Consider the following 24,960-nt stretch of genomic DNA (forward strand, 5'->3'; position numbering starts at 1 on the left):
CCACCCGTGAGAGTCGCCTGTAACAGCACTTAGCCTGAGGTCCTCCTCTTTGGCTCCGCTTAGCACTTCCCTCCTGGGCCCGTTTCAGCACCTATCCACTCCCCTGCTCCTCCTTCCACCCCCATGCCCTGCACTTCTCCTCAATGCACTTGCACGGCCGAATGCCACAAGGCCTAGTAGGACCACAACTGTATATTTATTGTTTTTGCCATTGTTATTATTTCTAAGGGTGTACCGAATAGCATATTTACTATTCAGCCGAATACCGAATCGTTTGTGAAGTATTCAGCCGAAGCCGAATATGAAACCAGAAAGTTGTTTTATTTAATAAATCATGTTGCAAACTTAGAAAGCACACTTAGAAACAAATGTGAAAGGACTTTTTTAGATATATTCCCATCATAAATTTATTTCTCCTAATTTTATCAAGATATTGTTATTGAACACATACAAGCTTGGCTAGAAAGAACAGATTAACAAGAAAGCAGTGATCAAGTGGATGGAACGATGCTGTGTATGCAAATCTAGTGATGCACAAAGTGTGCGGCTTCACGTATGAAGGCAGAAATGTTATTTCTCTTTCATGGCCCTTCTCTGCCTTCAAATAGAATTAAAAAAACAAAGATAATAAATGCCTTATGCTTTTCTATTAAACCTCACTTTTGCACTTTCAGGATTAAAACAAAAATAGCACAATCGCTTCATTCAATTTTTATTGTTGTAATCTCCACTGAATTAGTGTTTCTCTCAAATGTTAAATTACATTCAAATGAGACGACAAAGTATTCGGCAAGAGCCGAATACCAAGAAACTATTCGGCTAGGGCCGAATAACTTTTTATCAGCCGGAATTCGACCAAATACGTATTCGCCGAAGTTCGGTACACCCCTAATTATTTCCCCTGTTCCCTTCCCATTTAGCCTTATGGCGCTTTGAAATACAATTCTGTTGTGTAAATGCTCTATCAAATACAAAATAAAATACATGTTTCCTAGAGCCCACAGTCTGACAGTTGTCATTCTTGTTTGATGGGCTTAGGGCCTAACAGCCATAGAACACCTTTCGAATGCTGTAATGACCTTGAGCTTCAAAGCACAATGGCAGGAAAAGATGGCAATTTAAAACAACTGCGCCCAAGCTGTTCCTGGCCTTTTGACTGACTTAACGAAGCCATCTCATGATCAGAGCAAAATCAACAGAAAATATAAGATATATGAAATACATAAATATATAAATGTTAATAAGGCCTATGATGGAAGGGTTCTCACTATTTTATACTTTTTGATATATCAAAAAGACAGTGGGCCTCCTTACGGGTCCGGCGGTAACCCAGCGTTGCTACCGGCACGTTGCCGCTGGACTCGTAACACTTTTCCGGTGCCTAACATCCCAGTGTCACCCGGGGCATATAAGTCCCGGCGGATCGGGAAATCAGATGCCGGAAAATGTTAATCCCCATTGCCATGGACTCCCAGATGACTCCATGGGAATGGGGACATGGAAGCACCGGCACCGTTCCTAACCTCTATAAAGTTGAGGGCCCTGGAGGGTATATATTAAGCATAGTCATGGGAACAGGAAAAAAAGCAAGTGAGGTGATTCATCATAATCAATAAAGCATGCAGTCATCTACATCATAAACCGAGATGATGAAAAATAACATTGACTTTATGGGAAACGAGCTAGAGAGAAGTTAAAAGAAAACGAGGAATGCAAAAAACCAACACACTTCCCCGAAGCTGAATGTCCACGGTCGGGAAATGTCTAATACAGAGTCAACACTCAAAAAGGCTTTTGCACCCAAGTTTGCATGGGCACACCCAGGGTCAGATTGGCGGATAAAATTGTCTCGGGCACAAATGAAAAAGTGGCCCACTGGTGCAAAAGGCAATTCATTCCTTTTCTGACTATTTGTATCCAGGGGGGAGTTTTTTTGATGAAATGTAATGCAAATATTTCAATTGAAAGAATATTTATTCAGTAACAATGGGCAAAACTACTAGCCACATAGTGAAGTAACGCATCAAACTGGTGCACTTTGACCAAACAAATTGGCCCACACTGCATTTTGCATTTTTAGTTCGGGCATTGCCCAACTGCCCCACAGGCCAGCCCGAGCCTGAACATACCTTGCTTGAAGTGGCGCTGCTTATGCGAAGTGCCACATAATAGGGCTGGGCATTTCTACCCATGAAGCAGTCAACTCTAGTGGGAATTTCACAATTACCAAAAAAATAAGCAAAGACATCTTCAGGGAAATTGATTGTGTATACATTCAGCTGTAGCTACCATGAAACCCTAACAGAAGTCGACTTTGTGAAGTAGAATGTTCTGCTGTCTGAAGAGTTGACTGATTCTATGACAAATCAGTTCCCAAGCCACAATATGGTTTTTAAGTCCATAAAGCTCTGTTCTGCCATATCAGCGGCAGCAACAGATATTCAAGAAGCAAATATTCGCTCCATGCAGCTGATTTCAATAAGGGTTTAAGAAGTTGCATTTGGCTCTAACTACTCCCTCTCAAACTCTTTGCTCCGCAACTGAATAATGTTATATTCTGAGATTTAAATAATAACTAAAGGATGCTGTTTTTTAACATTAAAGTGATTCCATACCTCAGCTTCCTCCACCAGCGCAGGTTCAAGTTTTCACTGAAATGCAGATAGATCAACAGGAGGCTTACCTGTTAGTTTCGCAGACTCCGTGATAGGCCTCGATAGCATCCTCTGGGTCCACGTGCCTATCACTGTTTGGCCAGCTTGCAGTTGAGCCAATTCCGGATTCCTGGGCACAAAAAAAAACACAGAATGTCTATTTTAATCTAGGGTTTCACACATTGTATCTTTCAATGTACAGCCTTGTATTGCCGTAGACTGAGTGATATTAAAGCACGGCAGAAGGCAGGCAGCCATGAGTAATTTATGGGAATGTAGACCTCGTATCCCTTCCTACCAGGAATATTCCCCCTGCATTTTAATCAGATTATATATCATTTGGGAAAACAATTGCAAAAGAGTTAAGGTTAAACAAGCACAAACATAAAGCCTGCAAACATTAGAAATAATAATGTTAAGGTAACAACATAATAAACGCAATTTATGAATTAAAAAATATATTATATTACAATCAAATATCATGATAACCTTACCTCACCTCACGTTTTTGGTTTGCGAAAATTCGTTTTTGCTATAAAATGCTGTATAGTGAAAGTGATAAATTGTGTTGTGTGAATATTTCATTATGTTTAATAAAAGTGTTAAACAGTTTTTTTTAATGTGCATTTTATACTGTGTTTTAACATTTATGATAGGTGTACAGTTAACCTTGTCTGTATGCGTGTAATTATTAGTTTTAGGAAAATATTGTATGCTTTTACATTTGTAAGTGAGTTAAGGTTACCATGATATTTGATTTAAGGATTAGTTGCGACATGCAAGTCTACCTTCGGGGTTTTAGTACTTTGGGGCATCTTTTAACTTCATAGGTCAAGTACGCCTTCAGTTTGCATTATTCAGGGATGGACTTCTAAAGCATTACTTTTGAACATTTTGCTTATTTTCATTAATCCCAGGGACGTCATTTCGGGGTTACCAGGGGTTGCACCTGCGACCCCTGTGGTCTGACTTGCCACCCCTAAAAGAAACTTAAAAAAAGAAATGTTTCATTGATATTCCTGGGCTGTTTCCAGCACCATGTGGCTCTTTGTTTCTGGAACGTCTGGCTCTTTTGTTCAAGCCTCTTAAAAAAATAGTGGGTTCCACAAGTGTAACACTTTGAGCAGTGACCCAAAATAAGAAAGAATAGGAATAACAAATCATTTGTCTTTCTGGGATTCTATACAATAGTATTCTAGACTCATTAAAGGTTTATTTCAGGTACACGTCACTGAGTTAGTCTGTTCTTAAACACCTCAAATTCACAATGCAGACAAAAACATCCATAAAGCATTTAGAGTAGAATAAGCATCTGTTTCTCACTATGTATTTTGCTTTTCGCAAGTTGCAGTTATAGCATGTTTTTTTCTGCCGCTGTCTCTGTTACGATCATCACAAGACAGTCCATCTCGGTGTCCTCGGTCACTTGACAAAATCCTTGTGCCTAAAAGCTTGTGTATAGTGTAGACATGTTTGACCATAGTACATAAAGTGGCCTTTGATTTCATTGTGCCACAATTAATGCATTGTTGTAATGTATCTATCTTTCCCATCTCTCTGGCATGCTGTTCAGGATGTTTGTTTGCATGTATGAGGTAACGGGTGCCCAAAGTACGGGATGCCGTGTGAATGTGATGCTTTCCCTGTGCTACTCTAAATTCTTTAATACACAGTTAGGAACCCTCCCAAAGGTATGTATTTTGCCAACCTCTGAAGCCTGAAAAGTAGATCCACGCAGGCTAGACACGTGGCCAACTTTGCAACAGACCTGCAGACGAACTTGCCTACTATTGAATCTCAGTTACCAGTTTAATGGTATCCAATACAGAGTGTAGTTTGCTTTCTGACAGAACATTCAGACATATAATTTCAAATTTTACTATAGCCAGTAAATTAGCCATAGCTGGTAAGATAGCCCAGTGGGTTGAGCGCTCACTGCTGAGATTTGTTTGTGATCTGCAGGTTGCATTTCCAATCCCGGCAAGGCCCACTCAGCCTTTTATCCTTCTTAGGTTGATGAATGAGTACCTACACAGTTCAGGTGATATTTTATGTATATTTGTACTATATAAAGCGCATAAGTTCAATATAATAACACACCATTATTATTTGGCCTTGGATGTCTGCTTGCATTCACAGTAATTTGGTCATATGGGCCTATACACACCAATCAACGATACATATGGTGATCCATTCTTGTAGGAAATGAATATCACATTACAGTGATATCATAACCATCATTTTCATCATTTTCATAGTGTACTTAGGAAACAAGACAAAAGAAAGGGTTCCCCCGGGCTCGTCTCGTTCCGTGCAGCAGACCACCAGTCCCGACTCTTAAATTTAAGAGCATGCCGCAACAGCGATGCATCTGACTATATGAGAAGCTAAGACACTTGTTCAACAATTTTGAGGCTGTTTCAGTACAAAATAAATCTGCAATTGTAGCAGTGTGTAGCATTATTGTGTGTCGGCGAAGCAAGACTGGAACCCTTTGTTTTGTCTTGACATTACGTTGGTATACCTGGGCAAGGTACCCACAAACCCCAGTCCACTGCAGCCCTCCGTTCACCTATTGCATGGTGCAAGCGCTATGTTCTAATTTAGGTTTGCTTTGCCCATACCTTTTCAGAGTACTTAGGAACAAGGGCATGTGATACCACTTCCTATTAGGGGTTAAATGTCACGTTCCATCGCTTCTCATGATGTCACTTCTGGGTGGGTCTAAATTACATCACTTCCTGTCTTTTCACCAGAGGACAAGGGTTGTCTGATGCCATCTCTGCTACCCCAGCCATTTTGGTGAAATGACGTACCCGTTTAAACCCTGTTTTGATTGCACCTGATTATTAAAGTAATTTCAGTAAAAAGATTCAGTCTGAGACCCTTCTGTTTGTCAAGTCATCTATCTCACTCGTCACAGCGCACTGTAAGAGTGTGTGTTATTAGTATGCATATATTAAATGTTCATCTCACATACATGTAAAGTTATGCACCTTCATTCAGCCCACGCATGGTATTCCTCCTATATGTATGAAAGCTCACATTAAAGTGATCTGTAACTTTGCTGTGAGTTTTCAAAATGTACAAGAGGCGCATATGACTTATACAGTTTGTTTTTTAATGCAATTAACATCTCATGAAAACTGACATGAAGACAGCCTTGACTTTGGTTTGAGGTTTCAGGAGATGCAAATTGCGTAATCTATGAACTGTGAATCTCATGCACCTCTTTGTACAGCTCATATCAAAGATGTACATTCATTAGATCTCCTTAAAACCCACATTAAATGAAGCCCTGATTTTGATGTGCGTTTTCAGATGTAACGTGTGTAATGTATGAACCATGAAACTCATAAGCCACTTTGTATGATATGATATGATAGTTTATTTATATAGCACCTATACACAATGTGTTTCAAAGCGCTTCAAGGCAAGGGAGGGAACAAGGGAAAATACAATGCCATTCTTACAGGCCATGAACAGTAAGGATGTGAAATTAACTGTCGTACTCGGCCTGACGACATTTCAGATAGTGCAAGAGCTAAGACATAGATAAGGAAGGGAGTGGGACAGTGGGAAGGAAATGGAAACAGACAGGCAACTACCGTACTAGGCCTGATGACATTTCTGGTGTAACCGGAGAAAACAAAAGGCAAAGGAGAGGGGGGCAGAAAGGGAGGGGAGGAACGAAATAAGCGACTATCGTACTAGGCCTGACGACATTTCAGATAGTGCTGGAGGGTGGGGGGGGGGGAAAAAACAAGTAAGGGGAGGGGGGAGGAGACAGAAAAGTTTGCCATCATACTAGGTCCAGGGACAATTCTGATAGAGTAAGTGCATAGAAGAAAGTACGGGGAGTAGGGGAGGATATAGGAAAAAGGAGAAAGGGAGAGGATGAGAGAACAGAGAGTAAGCAGTCAAAAAGAGTGGAGAAGCAAGAGGGGAGAGCGAATACAATTGCAGAAGTCAGTAGTAACACATAATGTTGCAAGCCGGGATACAAGATGAAGATGGGAACAGCATGATTCAGGGCCACGATGAGAAAGGTGACGCACCGTGAATCAATGAAGTCCATAAAAGTCAAATCCAGCATTGGCCACAAGACGGTGATGGTGAAACCAGAATGTATCAGGACAGACTCCTACAGAAGTAGGCTGAAGGGGAGGCGGGGGAGCAGGGTAGAAGAATCAAGCAAATCAGGCAACACCTGTGTGCGACAAAGGGGGGCACAAGGGAACATCACCGGGACAAGAGGGGTGGGGATGGCCTGTGGAGAGGCTGAAGGGCTCCTTACGTAGGGAAAAAGAGTGACAACCAAGAAGGCACCAGGTGGGCGGGGCTTGCTAAGTGGGGAAAAAGAGCGGCAGCCAGAAAGGCACCAGGTAGGCGGGGCTTAGGCCAGGTGACCAAGGTCCCCATCTGCAAAGGAAAAGAGGCTGGAGGGCTCCTTAAGTAAGGGAAAAGAGCGGCAAACCAGGAAGGCACCAGGTGGGCGGGGCTTGTTAAGTGGGGAAAAAGAGAGGCAGCCAGGAAGGCACCAGGGGGTGGGGCTTATGCCAGGTGACCAAGGTCCACTTGCACCTGCTCCCCATCTGTACAGGAAAAGAGACTGGAGGGCTCCTTAAGTACAGTACAGTACAGTTCAGTTCATATGAAAAATAAATATTCACTGACATCGAAATCAGAGTGTGTGTTATGTACATATTCTACATGCTGTGATGATCCAGAGAATTTGTCCCCTCTTCCCAAGGGGGTGCCACCCCCTTTGGGACTAGGGAGGTGAGCCCCCTACACCTAACAACCATTTAGAGACAGGGAAAGCGGGAACCCACTGGGGGTACCCTTCACTTGAAGAAAGGACATCCCTGAACAGGGAGAAGTGTTATCCTCCATTGTCCCAGATAGCCAACGTTTTTTAATGGCTATATGAGAAATGCATCAGACAAATATAGAAGTGATCATGAAGTAGGAGCTGGTGTGATCTTCGACCCATTCATGTTGCCCTCATTGTGTGAAGTGGAGAACCAATAGCATGATCTGTCTCTTCACAGGGGGAGACATGAAGGACTTGTGAGAACGTCCAAAGGGAGAGCAAGCACACCCAGAACCCTTCGATGCAGTGCCTGGAAGCAGTCACACGCAGATGACATGGAACACAAAGGAGTGATACAGCCCACACAGCACTGCTTCCTGCGGTCAGGCCTGGAGCTGTAGTAGCTTAGTCTGGCCGATGAGAGAAGAGACGTGATCTTACAAATTATGGTCAACTGGCACTAGTAGGAGCCACTGCCCAAGCCCTGTCACAAACCGACTGAAAGCACTGGAGACAGTGCAGCAACATGGAAGAGAGCAGATTAACCAAAGCAGCATTGTCCCTTTTTCCGAGGAAGGCAGAATATATAGGTACACAGTACGTTCTGTGATGATTCTCCAGGTATCGTCACTTCTCCCCATGGGGGAGCCCTTTTCATGAGGCTAGGGAAGTGCAGCTGCTACCCAATAATCCACTTAGGGGTGGTTTAGTGCAGGAGGACCTCATGGTGAGGCACTCACCTTTCTGGGCATGAGAACGATCACCTTGAGTACAGCCCTTTGAACAGTGTCACACCCCAAAATGTCCTAACCTCCCCCTCTATTCCAAGCCATTTGCTTGAGAGTAGACCAATGTATTACGGTAGTACTTGGGATACAGAAAGTACTAGGACAAAGAACAGCACACATGAAATGTACTGACTGTGCTAGTACTGGTACGAGGAGGCCCAGAGGAAGCATGAAGATCAGTGTCAAACGAAACAAAGTACTTTGACAATCTGCCAGGGCAAGGCTGGCAGCAATGTATAAGAAGAGAAAATGCACAAAATAACTTGTGAAGCCCAGCTGGGAGAGGCAACACGTGTGGAAACCATACAGAGTGGGAGTTTCAAATCCTATCGGCAGACCGGAGGCATGGGAAGAAGGATGCCGGCGAGCCACTGAGAGAGTCCTTGTTGGGTCTGGCAAGAGCTGACCCAACACCCAGTCCAGTTGAGAGAGGCAGTGGTGTGATCTCAGGGAGGTGAGCCGGGTGTCGTGACAACTACGCAGAGACCGTAAGAAGCTGTGAGTCCCCATTCGGAATGTCCGGGACACAGCACAGTCGTTTGAAGCAGACGAGATTCCGACCCCAGTCTGATGAAGAACTGGAGATGTGCCAAGAGCCCAGAGAAAGTAACGGGAGGCACGGGCGAACCGGTAGAGACACATTATGGTAAGTGTCTGTTTAGCCCCTCGTTAAGTTGTAAGAAGACGAACATTGTGAATAAGTGGTGGGGTGGTCAGGGAGGGTCCCCATCATTACGAGGGATTAATGTTACGACCACCGTATTGATGATGGGGGATGGTAGCAAAATAGACACAATGTTGCAAATCCATATGTATCAAGTGCAGTTAATTATGGATGGAATATGTCATTTTTAGTGTTACAGTTGTTTAGAATGTATGCATAGTAGATCTTCACGCATGTAGAAAGATACAATATTAAAATTGCAAATGGAACCTGAGCACAATCCACATAATGGGGTGCTTTGCAAAAAACATGGTAGTTGGGACCATCGTGCAAAATGCATGTTTGACTTTTAAACTGACTGTCTCGGGTTTTCAGGCGGCAGAAAATATAGGAAATGAGCAATGTTAATCTCTGTGGTTAGCTGCTGCACATGAAGTTTAAGAAGGAGGGACATTCTTGACGGAAAGAAGAATTAGTCGTCTAGTAAGAAGGTTAGCTTACAAACAGGACAAGGTTTTATGATTTAACTGTCCTGCAAAGGAACTGATCTTATCTCGCTCAGTGTATTGAAGTCGCTAGAGGCTGTTGGTAATTTGTTTGGTGGTAATACAAATGAGGCCGGAGGCCAGGGTATCTGGCAGTTAATTGTTTTTACAGGTGATCAGAGGGGCTATATGTTCTGGAGTTGTTGTCGCATAAATGTTATTTTGGCCCTGCACACCATCTAACTGCTCCCTGGAGTTTAGAAAAATAAACTTGCTTTATGTACAACCGTGTACTCGCTTCTTAAATTGTGGGCCTGTGTGGGTTAAGGTGATTAAAGGCCCATCCACACATAGGGTCGCTGACCCACATAGTGAAGATTTGTGCATCCAAGGAAAGCTTCCTCATCTCAGTGGTAGCCCCAAGGCCACTGAAACCCAAAGTGAAGAGTTGCGCATCCGAGGAAAGCTTCCTCGTCTCAGTGGTAGCCCCAAGGCCACTTACCCTCAGACAGAAGATTTGAGTATCCAAGGAAAGTATCCTCACCGCAGTGGCAGGGATAAGTCCACTGACAATGAGAGATGGGTCTGGGACCCCAATACCAGTGAAGCAGACATGCGTGGCATAGACAGGTCCACTGAAACCCAGAGAAAGATTTTGGACTTTGCTAATACTGTGAGAGGATGGCAAAACAAACCGAGTTGAAAGATAGAGAAAAGAACCCTCAAACACCAGGAGACGGGAGTCATTCTCTTGGAGAAGAAACTGAAGCCTCTGAATATACTCAAGAGACACCAGGGGAAGGGAGCCATTCCCCTAGTTTTGTTATGAACTATATTGGAGGGTGCGGTCCAATCTCCTGGTCCTCAGAGAGTTGATTTGTACAAAGCTTTTGTTGGGAACCACAAGCCAGAGGAAGGGATTAATTCCCCCTGGCATCCTTTTTCAAAAGAACATTTTGCGGACATCACCCGAATACCAGGAGAAGGGAGTCATTCTTCTGGAGCTGGAGGAACTTTCTGTTGGGTTATTCTTTAGTTGTAGTGTAAGGGATAGAAGTAAGTTGAGACACACGATGGTGGAGTTCGATTTTGATGGACATTCTGATAGATCCTTTGGTATTAGTTTGAGGCAGGGAAACTCCTGTTAGAAGACCGCGATAGGGAGGGTTTCTTTTTACTATTAATAAACGTTCATAGCAACCATCATGCCCCTCTATTGTCAGCATCCTTCTTCGATACCCTTACCCTAAAAGATGTGATTTACATTGTGGCAAAGAGACAAGCAAGAGGATTCCAGATAGATGCAACGAGGATAAAGACCAACACCCTTCTTAGCCCTAATGGACCACCAATAAGAATAAGCTAGGAAATCAAATGTGTGTAGTGGGGTGCAATGATAAAAATGTGTTGCAGGATAATGGAGGACATTGGCTAATGGCTGGCTGGTTGGTGCTGGAGAGGTCTGCAAGCTTCTGGAGGAAGCGGGGTTCAGGGCTACAGAATAGTTTTGCAAAATGGGAAATGGAGCCACAGACTTACACAAGCTAGGCCTTGAAGTTTAGCCTTGATATGATATGATATGGTATTTGTAACGCGCCTATACACAGGTGTTTCAAGGCGCGAAAAGCCTTAACTGAATGAAACTACAGTGAGGATGTAGTAGTACTTCCTGAACACCTAACATCTCTTTTTGGTTATTTGGAGAGACTTAAAACTCTGGCAGCGTCAGACCCATTCAGCATGATAACGTCTGTGCCAGTAGGTTCCATGGCTTTCCAACATTTCTTAACGATGGCATGGGTACAGGGAACCAAGTCTAAATACCATCATTTGCCTTGCTTTAGTTTCATTTCTATGTTTCAGAGGGGCTGAGGAATGAAGGGCTGGGTTAAGCAAGGTTTGTTAAATGAGGAAAGCCAGATCTGAGCTGGTAAAAAGAACGACATCCGGAATGCTGTAAAGAAGGACATTCAAAGAGAGCCAAGCCCTTTCAGTTTCTAGAACCAAGAATGGACAAATACCAAAGGGATCAGAAAGGCGCAAACTGGTGTGGAGAATAGGATCATGGCTGTTTGAGGAATTGATAGCATTCCTTCAGTGCAGTAGACTTCCGAGGACTCTAAATGCTAAGGTGAAGCGGTCAATCCAGGGATATCAAGAGAAAGCGATCATAGGTGAAGCTTTGAGAGATCAGGGGATGCTAGACCTTCAATTCGTAGCAGTACACTTTGCTGTACAGCTGACGGGCCAGGGAGTGGGGTGGAGGCTACTACCAAATAATCAAGGTGGAGCTTCAAGAGTACTTTCTGAATGAAAAGAAGACGAGTTCTTATTAGAATTGTAGAGACTGTGCGTGGCTTTGATGGTGAAGAGCACTAAATACATATGAACCTGAATATCCATTGAGGTAACAGAGGGTACATCCCGACTCATTAAACGAACAGCTTTGGAGTGTGGGTAGGGGTCTAGGAGAATTAGCCCTGCACTCAAAGGCAAATGTTTTCTATTTAGACAAGGATGTGGGTGGTGAGAGTGTTTGCATGGGCTCTACTATCCTGTAAGTATTAACCTTCAAGTTGGAAGTTATGAATATAACTCATTATAACTCAATCAGCATTGAATGCCCCGAAGAGCAAGTATGGGAGTCTGCCATTAAGGGTGAAGTGTGAGAATGGGACAAAAGAGTCCCACCAATCCCCTCACGCCCCTGGCCTAGAGGATCGCGGCCCAGACACCCGCCACAAGAGGAGTTTGCCTATCTACCAGACGACCAAATACCTTGGTACAGGAACATACAGATGTGCCCACCAGCCTGCCCTGCCCAAGCCGACACCTGCGGCATGGATGAACTCGACTGAACCATTCAACAGTAAATAAACACATCGTTAGAGATGCCATGACGACCTAGCCAACGGTCAGAACACCCGTGCAAACATGCACACTGGACACTCCCACACCAATCCACACGAAGAACATATTCAGTGCTATGACGTAGGTGACGGACACACCCACTGACGCGCATCTTTATTATTTTTCACATAGGTTTTTCAAAATGCAGAAACGCAAGACGCACAACGAACTCATCTAAAATGCTTGCTGACGCTTCTCCTAACCCATGCATTGCAATGAGAAATATAACGAAGACATGATACTGGGGATAAAGCCATATGATACCGTAATTTAAAGTGCCGTGCATCAAACATCCCCACCTATGCACCAGGCCCAAGTAGGCCGCAAGCAAGAGCCTCCATGAACATTGAACGAGCAAGAGTACAATTGCTGACCCTGCAGAATGAGCCCGGCGAGAACGGACAGCCAAGGGAACAATGTTGCAAACCCGCATGCCACAAGCCGAAGCCAAGGTCACACCTGCAAACTAAGCCAGACACACAGTGGAAAATGCAACATTAAATGTGCAGAATTCTGCCTCAACCACGGTCTCTCCTCACGTGACCAAGCCGAACCTGACAGGGTGCCAGACCCAGGAGGAAGGAGGCGCCTGGGTCCCACGTTTTGAGACACAGGCAGCAACAATGAAGCGACTCAATGGACATCTGCGGCGGTGGGAGTAGTCTGCCCTCAAGCATATGAACAAATCCACGCATTGTCTGTACAAACACATAGTTACACATTGTTGCAAATGACAGGTGCACCGCGAGCTGGGAACAACGATGGTCCCAGACTGGGGGGCTCGCGAGCGGACTAATCAGAACATGGGGCACTTATCGCTGACGCCATTAACATTAGCCAATCATCAGGGGTCTTCATGTAACAATTTTCATGTATCTAATAGAAGGGACAACCCAAGTATACCACCTGACTGACCCTTAGTCACTAACAGCGTTCTCTATACGTATGCTATACTAACCCTACCACTCGAGGAACCAATCCAGAGTGACGATAGGTTTTTTGCTAACTTTCCCAGGTGACGCGAGTAGCGCGTCATACTAAGGTAAAAAGGGCCTGCGAGCCCCACGATTGGCGAGAGAGTGTCAGGCCGGACGCGTACGATCCTTGACCCATCCCTGCCATTGTTTAATAAACAGCAGAACCACCTTGCTTCTTGCGTGTGCCTCATACTCATTTTTGGGATACGCGGGAGGAGTTGGGGCCTCCCTGCCCGGGGGTCCGCGGACGGTCCAGCAGACCCCGGGAGAATTTCCCCCCGACAAGTTGGAGGCACTGCTGAGATCTGTTTAAGATCTACTTTTATTTTATTTTTCCGAGTGCTCTCGTTGCGAGGAGACCCGGCGGCACGGCCCCCTCTGCCGCTGCCCCCTTTTTGAGGACTACAGGACCATCGCGGAACTGCGAGAAGACCGGACAGCGCAATCCGGATATTGGCCTTCGGGAGCCGGTTGAGAAGTATCCCGCCGCGGATGGCGAGTGTCCAGACGTGGTCCAGACGAGGGGAGGTGGCGAGCCGCTTGGAGGGGTGCACGCAGTCGAGCGGCCCCGCATCAAGAGAACTTGGTGAGTATGCCACGCCCAACAAGCAATGTGAAATTGTGAGGGAGGGGGAGGGAACAGAATACGGGAGGTGGGAGGTGTTACACAGGTGCGCGGCGAAGGTTTGATAAATTAGTGTTGAGGATGAAGTGAATGGTAGCTGGACAAGTGCGAGAGCAGTCCGCTACGTTATGGAAGAGGAGGGGGCGGAGCACGAAAACATCACGTGCGGCCGCTCGTAGACACTGATTGGCCTAGGTCCCGACCACCTGTAAGGGTGTGTGTGTGTGCGGTTTCCTACGATTTGGTGATTATTGATCAATGAGTAGATGAGGATCCCTATTGATCGAGCAGAAAACTCGATAGATAGATGACGTTTCCCTGTAGGCGGTAGCTAGCTGATTGCCTAATACGGAAGATAATTGGCTGGTTAAGCCCTCCTGTCGAGGGGCGTATCATACGCGAGGCGACGAGTGTGCGCAGTTCGATTATATTGTTGATTACCTTGTTCCAGGCGTGACAAGAGGACAGCTGTGGGGTTAACGGGGGTAGATTGCAAGCATATTTTGAACTTTTAAAAACATGTAAAGAACTCACCAGTAGTTTTGGAAGAGATCGGGGACGTCACCAGTAGGGCTTTCATAGGATATCTCGAACCCAAGGCATTTTTTTCGGAGAGTGGGGGGAAGAGAATAATGGTAAGGGAGTGGAGACGGAGATAAACGGTAACGAGTAGATCGGGGAAAGGTGAAAAGGGGACGTGGCCGCGCACGGAGAACGCCGGCCACGACAAGTGAAGAAAGAGGAGGAGGGGTCAAACAAAGTGGGACGGCTGTATAAGAACGTCACACAGGGCACGCAGCCGCAGGGGGCTATGTGCGCCTCGGCCGTAGGGGGCCGTAAAGGTGTTCGGTAAAGGAAGAAAAGAAAGAAAAGAATATACAAATGCAAATGCTATATTTTACTATTTTTCCTTAGCGGACAATCGCAAGTCCCCAAAATTACGGGGCCAGGTAAAGATCTAAGATTGTGTAGCGTACACTGTTAGCAAGATAACCGCTACCAAATAGGGGTAGGATAACAAGTGAAGTGCTACTATGTCATACGGGACAGGATCGGGAGGGTGGGGGAGCACCCTCACTTCCCCGCTACCACATATATGTAAAACACTGTCACCCCATAGGGAGAAACTGATCAAATACAGCATAGAATGGACACAGGGGACGGACAACAAAATGACGACACCATGGCCGCCTAATGGCAGTTTCGATCCATATACCCAACATTCACTATTAACCCATCTGCATAACACATACAAGGGGAAGAAGTTGGCACACCACGTGGAGGTGTTTAACTTATGGAGGATGTTCCAAGGGTCCCGACCAGGGCCAAACGGAATGTTCATTATGGGGGAAACAACGGAAGAGAAGAAGATTAAGGAGGAAGGAGAGAATGGGGAAAAAGAGAGTGAAGGTACACAGAACACGGGGAACGGACAAGAGGGAGGAGAAAAGAGTACCAACCTAGACGAAAAGGAAATAAAAAAGGAACAGAGCGACGATATGCCCCTAGCGAAGGTAGTGAAAAAGGAGGGAGGGGGGTTATATCCTTTAACAGAACTACGAGAAATAGTACAATTAAGGGCGGCTGAGGGGTACTCAAACCCGGCATACAGCCCGCCACCATATACAGCTACAGGTGGCCACACGGGAGGGGAGCAGACTAGTACGACGGGATCAGCTCGTACGTAGATGCCCGCAGGGGAGGGGAGGACTGGCGAAGAACAGATCGCAGCAATAGGACATGATGAGTGGGTAGCTGCGCAAGTATTATTAAAATTACGAGGTTCATTAACAGGAGAAGAGAAGGAGGTAGTAAGGTAAATGGACGAGGATAATACCAGAAAGAGTGAAATGAAAGGGGAAGAGGGGAAAAGAAAGGAGGAAGAGCTGTTACGACAAAAGGAAGAGATTTTGGAGGAACGATTAGCAGAATTAAGGGATGAGCAGAATGCACTGATCAAGCAGCTTGAGAGAGAGGAAAGAGAGAGAGCACGGGAAAGGAAAGAAAGTAAGAATGAGTTGGAAAAAATGAGGGAACGAACTGAGGAGCAAAAGAGAGAAGCCGAAAGGGTAAAAGCAGTAGCAGAAAGGGTATCCAGAGCAGCACTGCGTGACAAGAAAAGAGAGGAAGAAGAGAAAGAAAAAGAAATGGAAATATGGAAGAGGAGGTTACTATCAGAAACGACAAAGAAATACGAAGAAGGGAGGATGATAGAGAGTATATTAGAGCGGGAAAGAGCGAGATGGGAAAGGAAGAGAGAAGAAGAAAGGATATTGGAAAAGATGAGTAGTGAAGTAATGGAGGAATTAATTAAGAAAAGGGAGGCAATTGGTAGAGAAATAGCGGAGAAAAAAGAAGGGGAAAGAGAAGATAGGAGAGGGGAGAGTGAAGTAAGGAGGTATGTACGCAGAGACACAGAAGTAGCAAAAACATCAGCACAAAGGGGAGCAATTGGTAAAGAAGAAACGGGAGGAACGGATCTAATAGACTTAAAAACAGTAACGATCAGGGGAAAAAAGACAGATTGGGGGTTGTCACTCCTGGATGACTTTTGTAGTGAGGAAGAAGATGGAATGGAGAAGGAAGGAAGAAATAGTGAAAGGAAAAGCCTAGATAAATTCTACATCACCTGGACAAATAGAGAATCACCATGGGCCTGCAGGAGAAAGGAAGAACTGGAGGGAAGTGAGGGGGAAGAGCAAGGAATGGCGGGAAGGCAGACACGTGCAGCTACACCCTCCCTCCCTCGCCCCTCCACACTCATGTCATCATCCCGTCCAACATGCTCCACCACCCCACACTCATCCCGTGCAACATGCCCACCTACACCCGCACCCGCCCCTCATGAACTGACACCCTATGCAGGCAGGCTTAGAGATCTCCCTGGACGCAGGCAGGGAGAACGAATACACACGCCCACATCAAATAAAGGAAATGATAAAAGATGGGGAAGAGATGGAGGAGAAACAGTTACGAGCAGGGGAAATATGGACACAATTGACGATGTAGACGACACGGAAGAAGAGGAGGCGTACACAGACTTGACTTTGGGGAACCCAGGGGCTCTAACAGGACACAACTTAATGCCACTTCTGGAGAGGGGAGGGGTTAGACCACAATACGTCCCTTGGAAGCATGCAGACAAGGAAAATATAAAGTGCAGGCTCCCATCATTAAGGGGAGGTGCGGGAAAATGGATATATGAAATGGAAAAACACACCGCAGGACAGAAACTGGCAGTGGGGGATGTAAAGGGCCTTCTAATATCAATATTGGGGGATGCAGCAGATGACATCTGGAAGAGAGCAGGCTTCCCCGGGGTCACAATAACAAACACATCACACGATGGGGCACCATTCGCAAACTGCAGACATGCATTATGGCAAGCGCTAAGGGTACAGTACCCAGACACATCAGACATAGGAGCAATTACATCACGCAAGATGCGTGAAAACGAAGATCCTGTTGATTATATCCAGGAAATTCAAGAGAAGTGGCTTATGGAAACTAGAGAAAAATGGGACAAAACACCAGCAATATTCTATCATATACTAATACAAGGGCTCCCAGAAGAAGTTCAGAAACAACTGAAGAAGGTAGTGGGGATGGAAGCAAAAGCATGGCCAGAAATACAACTGACGATAGTACATCATTGTAGGACATGGCAAGAAAAGATGAAACAAAAAGAAGAGGATAGAAAAGCGGAAGAGGCTAAATTGGTACAGAAAAAACTTACTAAATACACGATGGAAAGTGCACTAATAACTACACCTGCAACAATGACTCAAAACCCCACACAAGTAGTGGCTGCACAAGATCCCTCCCAAATACAATCATCACAGATTGTAGCACAACAGCTGCCACTACCCCAACCATACACGACGAACATGGGAGGAGGATACTCAACGCCAGGAGCGGGATATTATAATTATAACAGGGGAAGGGGAGGAATGATGAGGGGGAGGGGATACGGCTATAACACACAACAGCAAGGGGGAGGATTCAGAAATTTCTACCCCACTGGGCAACCAGTATACCAGGACAATTCAGGGAGCTTTCCATGGCAGAACAGGGAACCACTGGTATGTTGGATTTGTGGATTACTAGGGCACATGTCACGCACATGTAGAATGAGACCAGGCACACCATCATGGGGAGAACAGGGACAACAAGGGCCTACAAGGGAACAGCAGGGCATCCAACAACAGCAGGCACTGCAACCGGGAAATGTGCAGCAACAACTAGTAACACAACAACAGCCACAGACATATTCACTACCACAACAACAGGTAGCGATAACACAACAACATCAAGTGCAGCAAGTACAGCAACCTGCCCAAATTCAAGACCATAAAATAACCTCTACCAATACACAACTACAGCAAACACAACTGGGAAGGGTGACAGTCCTGGGACACAACCCTTACACAGGAAGTGGTCAATCATTATACCCACAATAGGACAGCCCACAGACGGCCTTGGTGTGTCCCATCCTGTCGGTAACACCTCATAGTGCGGAGGAACCACGCATAGAGGTAACGATAGGTGACAAAAAATGATCATTCCTTGTTGACACCGGGGCGACCCGGTCTTGCATAAGGGAAGGTAAATTTAAGATGTCAGGTGAGGCCATGAACACCCAAGGATTCTCTGGGGCTAGGGGGTTGGTTCCCTTTACTGATAGCATTCCCTTATCGATAAGGGATTATGACATGTCTGTCCCGCTTTTATATTCTAGGGACTCACCAGTAAACATACTTGGGAGAGACATAATGAGCAGGTTGAATATGACGATCTCCTTTACAGAGGACGGCATAATTTGCTCCACTCCTGGAATAAACATGCTCACTGCACGGCAAATTATGCAAGCATACTGTGGACAGACAGTGATCAGGGCTGAGCCAGTAGATGGCGAACTGTTCCAGTACGGAACAGACATGGCATTCGCATGGATGCCAGGAATAGAAGGAAAGATCTGGAGGAGGCCAACAGCCTATTTGTTTAGACCAGAAACACCAGCCAATGAACCAGAAGGAAAGGTGATTTCAGTGAGCATGGAGAGCATTATAGCAACTGCTGATTATATCGCAGTACATGCCCAAGACAGGGAAGGAAGAGCATGGAGGGCAGTGATGGCCCTAGCTGAGGGATGCAGGCTCACCCAGGTGTCAGATGAGGAGCTCTTTTCAGAAGAGAAGGAAGAAGGTGAAATGGTATTTATGATGAGTGTAGACATATGGCTAAGAGTGACATACAAACAAGTGGCACAGAAAATTGCAATGGCACTCGAAGCACCCACATCCACCCCAGTTCTCTTCTTTGAGGAGGATATGGCAAAGGTACCAACATCATTATGGACTACTAGCCCCTATGACGTGGGGTGCATAAAAAGTATAGGGGGAGTAAGAATAAAATTGAAAAAAGGTGCAATACTGCCTAGAGTGAAGCAATACCCACTATCAAAAGAGGCAGAGGAGGGCATATATGAAACAATAACGGCCCTTATAAATAATGGCATATTGGTACCATCAGAATCACCATGTAACACAGCCGTATATCCAGTGCGCAAAGCTAAAGGAGGGTCTTGGCGTTTCATCCAGGACCTCAGGCCCTTGAACAACATAGTGGAAGCAGAATACCCTATAGCAGCAAACCCGGCCACAATATTGTGTGGCATTCCAGCAGAAGCATCACGATTTATAGTGATTGACCTCAAAAATGCCTTTTTCTCAATACCCCTGCATCCAGACTCACAAGATCTAACAAGCTTCACGTACAGAAAGACAAAATGGAAACACACCAGATTGCCACAAGGGTACTGCGTGTCACCATCAATTTTCAACAGAGTAATACAGATGGATTTAGGAAACATTGAATTGGAAAGCACAGTGTTGCAGTATATGTTGACGATATAATAATTTGCAGCACAAGCGAAAATAAATGCAGAGAGGACTCATTGAAGATGCTGACAATATTGGCTGAAAAGGGTTACAAGGTAGACAAAGAAAAGTTACAGTACTGTCAGGAACAGGTACTATACATTGGTCAGCTCATATCCCAATACGGAAGAAAGATTGCACCACAAAGAGCACAGGCCATATCAAAAATGCTGTTGCCACAAACAGTGAGGGAACTGCAGAAGTTCCTGGGACTGTGCAACTACTGTAGAGCCTGGGTATTTGATTACAGCTCATACATAGGACCCCTACTTGAGGCCTTAAAAGAAGCTAACAAAGGGGAGAAAAAATTGGGGTGGACAATGGAAATGAAAGAGGCCTTTGAGGAACTGAAAGATGCAATATCAACTGCTCCAGTACTGGCCACCCCAGATTATGAACGACAATTCTTTATATTTTCACATTGCGACTCAGCAGTAATGAAAGCAGTGTTGGCTCAAAAAACAAGCATAGGTTACAAACCAGTAGCATTTTACAGCGGTCACTTGGATCCTGTAATGTTAGGACATTTCCCTTGCGAACAAGGTCTCGCCGCAGCTGCCTTCACGGGAGAGAAAGCATCATCAATTACAATGGGGTGCCCAACCACACTATTTGTGGAACATGCACTATTTGCAATATTGAACAAGCCTAAGTCCACACTAACCACGCAGAGGGCGTCAGGTTATGAGATCATCTTATCTAGACCAGAATTATCAATTGTTAGATGCAGCACAGTTAATCCTGCAGGTTTTATAGCAGAAGTCATTGAGGAAGGCGACTATGCACATGATTGTACGCAGACTACCGAAATGTACTCATGCACTAGAAAAGTTGAAGAGGACGCGCTAAATGGAGGAGAGCTCTTGATCATTGATGGGTCATCAACAATAGACCAAAGTGATGGGATAAGGAGAACTGGGGCAGCGGTGGTAAAAATGACAGAGGAATTGGTGTGTGTGGCGGTGAAATGCGTACAATTACCACAACATTAATCTGCTCAAGCAGCAGAATTGGTTGCACTGATCTTGGCGTTGAAGGAAAGCTTTGACAAAAGAGTGACTATATATTCTGACAGCGCATATGTCACGTCTACTGTCCACTCAGGATTGTCCAAATGGAGGAGAAGAGGGTTCAGGAGAGCTGACGGCACCCCAGTGCAACATGCTCTCTTGTTAGCTGAGTTAATTGAAGTAATAAATGATCCCCAAGAACTAGCTTTGGTCAAATGTCTCGCACACACTAACGGAGAAGATCATATCTCAAAAGGAAATGCAGCAACAGACGCACATGCAAAGTATGCCACATATTTTGGTGAGATATGGAACCCCCCAGAGTCAGAGAGAGGGAGAGGGAGGGGGATAGCTAAAGAGATGTTGATGAGAGAGGGGTACACCCATCTCCCAGCCACACAGATAATGGAGTTACAAGCGGCTGCACCAATGGCAGAAAAAGAAATATGGGTAAAAAGAGGATGTACAATGTCGCCAACTGACGCACTATGGCGCCAGGGTAACACTGGAAAGATGGTAATGCCATTGGCACTATTGAACACCGCCCTGAGCCAACTCCACCACCCAGCCCACACAGGTAAGGAAGTTATTGCAGCACGAATTAGAGAAGATTGGTTCTGTCCCGAGTTAAATTCCCATGTGACAAATTTTATCAGCAATTGTCTCACATGTCAACAGTTTACGGCCGGTCACACGCTGAGAGTGATAAAAGGTAGTATACCCCGGCCAGAGGGACCCTTCCTGCACATCCATATTGACTACGTTGATATGATCAACGTATGTCAAGGAAATAGGTATATGATTGTAGTAGTATGCCCATTCTCCAGGTGGATTGAGGCAGGACCCTGCTCACATCCAGATGCATTTAGAGCAGCTAAATTGAGGGAGGTTTTCCCCAGGTGGGGAGTGTGCGAGATACTGCGGTCGGATAACGGCCCGCATTTCGCTAATGAAATGTTCCAGCACATCACATCCTTACTGAACATCAAGCATAAATTTGCATGTGCATATCACCCGCAGGCCAACGGTATATGCGAACGCCTGAATGGCCTACTGAAGGAGGCAATTGCAAAGATACAGCAAACAACAAAGAAGAGTTGGTTGTATTGCCTTCCGCTAGCTCTATTTGAGCTGAGGAATAGACCAGGCTCCGACCACCACCTCACTCCTCATGAGGTGGTGACCGGACGTCAAATGCGCCTTCCTCTAACGCCAACATCAAGGGCATTCACAGACTATGAAAACACTGCAACTGTTCTTGGTGATGAAATGTACCAATATGTGTCTTCTTTGGTTACTAGTGTAGTGTTTGTGTCTCAACAGCTCGAGCGCATGCGGGGCGGGTCTAAGAGTTATCAACAAGAAGACGAGGACCAAGGATCGGAAAAGGAAAAACTGTGCAAAATTGCTAAAGGTGACCGCATGCTACTCCGCAATTTCAAGAAAATGGAACAGCCCACGCTTCACTGGTCCCCACCTTGTAGAGGAGGTATCTACGAGAGCAGTAAAGTTGCAGGATATGCGTGCTTGGAATCACCTACACGACGTAAAGATCTACAAACTCCAGACCCGCCCTAGCGTCACCGACAGGGCCATTGGAAGAACAGCGACAGCGTCACCCACTGAGGAAGAGACTTCTACCACAGCTGACGACTTAAGTGTCTCCATACCCTGCCACCCCCCAGATTCCCCAGAGACAACTACTGAAATAGAGACTGGTAATTCCCATACCGCCCACCCCATGGTCACACGATCAAAGAGTAAAGAGACTTCCGCCAGCTGAACCCCAAACCCTCTGCCCATCGACTTCCTACCCACTACAGTAACCACCCAATTGAAGGACATTGTCTTGCACATATACACATGTAAACACTTGAATGTTCTCTTTTTCTTTCTCGTACATGCAGGTACAGCGTATTATTGTATTGCTAAAAAAACAGATAACTAATAAAGTTCATTGCCCAGGAGTAGATGCTACCCTCAGACGATAACTACCCTGAAGCACTATCACACCAATTTGTCTATCACATAAAAAGGCCAAAGTACCTAAAAAGAAGGAGGGTACGTGTCTACTACACAGCATTTATCTTGGCCATAGAACAATCAATGCCCCATCTTCACCAACACTTGCCTGCCCTAAGAGAAAGATAGCTTAGATTGGCGTGGGAACAGCTCTTCGCCTGGGCACTGAACGACTACTTGATAGGGAGAGCTTGAAAACAACAACTAACACTAATAACAAGCCTATTGAGAATTTTCAGGTGGGCAACTTTAACGTCGCAAGAATAAGCTGCCAGACTGCAGCAAGGTAAGAGCAAAATGCCGGTGAGACTAGCTACTGTGATAAAGATGATAGGGATTTTGATGATCACTGGGTTTTTGGCTGCCTCTGTATGGCAGAAAAGTTATGCTATCAATATTTTGGCTGTACCCAAACCTAATGTACCCCCACCCACGGCTGCAACAGGTGTTACGTCAGGTGGTACTAGCAAACCTCCACATAAGGGAAGTAGAGTTAAACGTAGCACATACTCAGATAATAAAGGTATTGATAATTACATAACAGATTCAGCACACGTCTCGAACAACATGTGGTACCAACACATGACCCAAATAGGTAAGCAGACAACAGAAGACAGCTGCTACGTCTGCTCATTGATCCCATACGCCATGAGCGCTTCTCGAACATTCGTTGCCACGGAAATAGATGAAAAGACAGCACGATGTATAATATACCTGGCACTGTTCCAAACGAAAGGGAGATTTCAAGGGACGGTGGTGAGACTGGAGTGGAAAACGCGAGACACGTATCCATACGAAAACAACTTCCTCAAGACTCATTTGAGTTACCACAAAAGCAGTTTGCATGCTGAAGCATTCAGATACATGACAAGTGGTCCTGAAAAGGGAGAAACAAAGAAAGTAGCACTACAATACCTACCATGTGACTGGTACGCCACTGAAGTTCCTGGTACACAAGGATGTTGGGAAAGACCACTGGTAACAATAAAAGGGAAGGTGTACATGGACAACAAATGGGACATAGGAGTGATTGGCAGCAACATGGTAACAAGAGAAAATATTACAACTATTGATGAACACAATAACAGATGTTGGGCGATTTGGGGCAAGTACGTACCCATGATGACGTGGATGGAGAAGGATGAAGACCCAATAAGCATACTGCCGCTGTCTGCACCTAAGATATGCTACCAACATAGAGGAGAAGTGGACGTGGGATACAACACCAACTGTGCAAGCGTGACAGAGTTACCTGAGGGGGGAGCAGGAACAGCAGTATTAATGGACCATTACTGGGCCTGCGGAAACAAGGCATACCACACACTGCCCCCTCTGTGGAATGGTATATGCACAATGGTACACGTTAATGTACCATCACTAGTGGTGCCCCAGAAACATGTGAACATGGCGAACTTCCCTAAAATGGATGAAGGAAACAAGAGGAAGAAGAGATCTGTGAAACCTCAGAAGGGGTCAGAGAACGAAAACAACAACAACAACAATGTCCTGAATAGAAAGAAGAGACAAGGAGAACCTCTGACAGCAAATTACCTATGGGGAAGGTCGGAAACAGCACTCACTTCAATCCCACCAGAACACAGACTATTCAGCAGAGCAGCAATGTTCTTCTCGTCAATAATACATCCGGGACTACAAGCTTACGCAAACGCAAAATGGCTCCAGATAACTCGATGGGAGCTAATGATGACAATTAATTCTACAGTAAATGGATTCAACGCAATAAAAGAGGAACTGCGAGCAGTGAGGATGGTAGCACTACAGAACAGATATGTATTAGATCTCCTTACAGCAATGGAAGGAGGAGTTTGCGCAAAGATAGGACAATCATGCTGCACATTTATTCCTGCTAACGATGCTGACAATGGTACACTGACAGAAGCAGTATCACAACTGGCCCAGATGCACTCCAAAATGATGGAAGAAAGTAAAGGAGTGAAGAAGGATGACAGCTGGTTTTCAATGTTATGGTCATGGATGCCATCTTGGCTGTCGGACGGAAGATTATAGTTGGATGCATAATACTGGCTGGAGCTGCACTGATCATAATAA

The 24,960-nt window shown here is 45.3% G+C and overlaps 1 protein-coding gene across 4 annotated transcripts in view; it reads right to left on the bottom strand.

Moving 5' to 3' along the window:
- The window catches only part of MYO5B (myosin VB), a 1,432,615-nt gene that overhangs the window by 147,941 nt on the left and 1,259,714 nt on the right, over positions 1 to 24,960 (bottom strand). For all 4 annotated transcript variants that reach the window (XM_069626964.1, XM_069626962.1, XM_069626965.1 and 1 more), the window contains one exon: positions 2,684 to 2,784. In XM_069626964.1, coding sequence (XP_069483065.1) covers positions 2,684 to 2,784 — 101 coding nt within the window. The remainder of the gene's footprint in view (positions 1 to 2,683; positions 2,785 to 24,960) is intronic.

This window comes from Ambystoma mexicanum, chromosome 6p, assembly GCF_040938575.1.
Source record: "Ambystoma mexicanum isolate Mex_15411 chromosome 6p, UKY_AmexF1_1, whole genome shotgun sequence".
NCBI lineage: Eukaryota > Metazoa > Chordata > Amphibia > Caudata > Ambystomatidae > Ambystoma > Ambystoma mexicanum.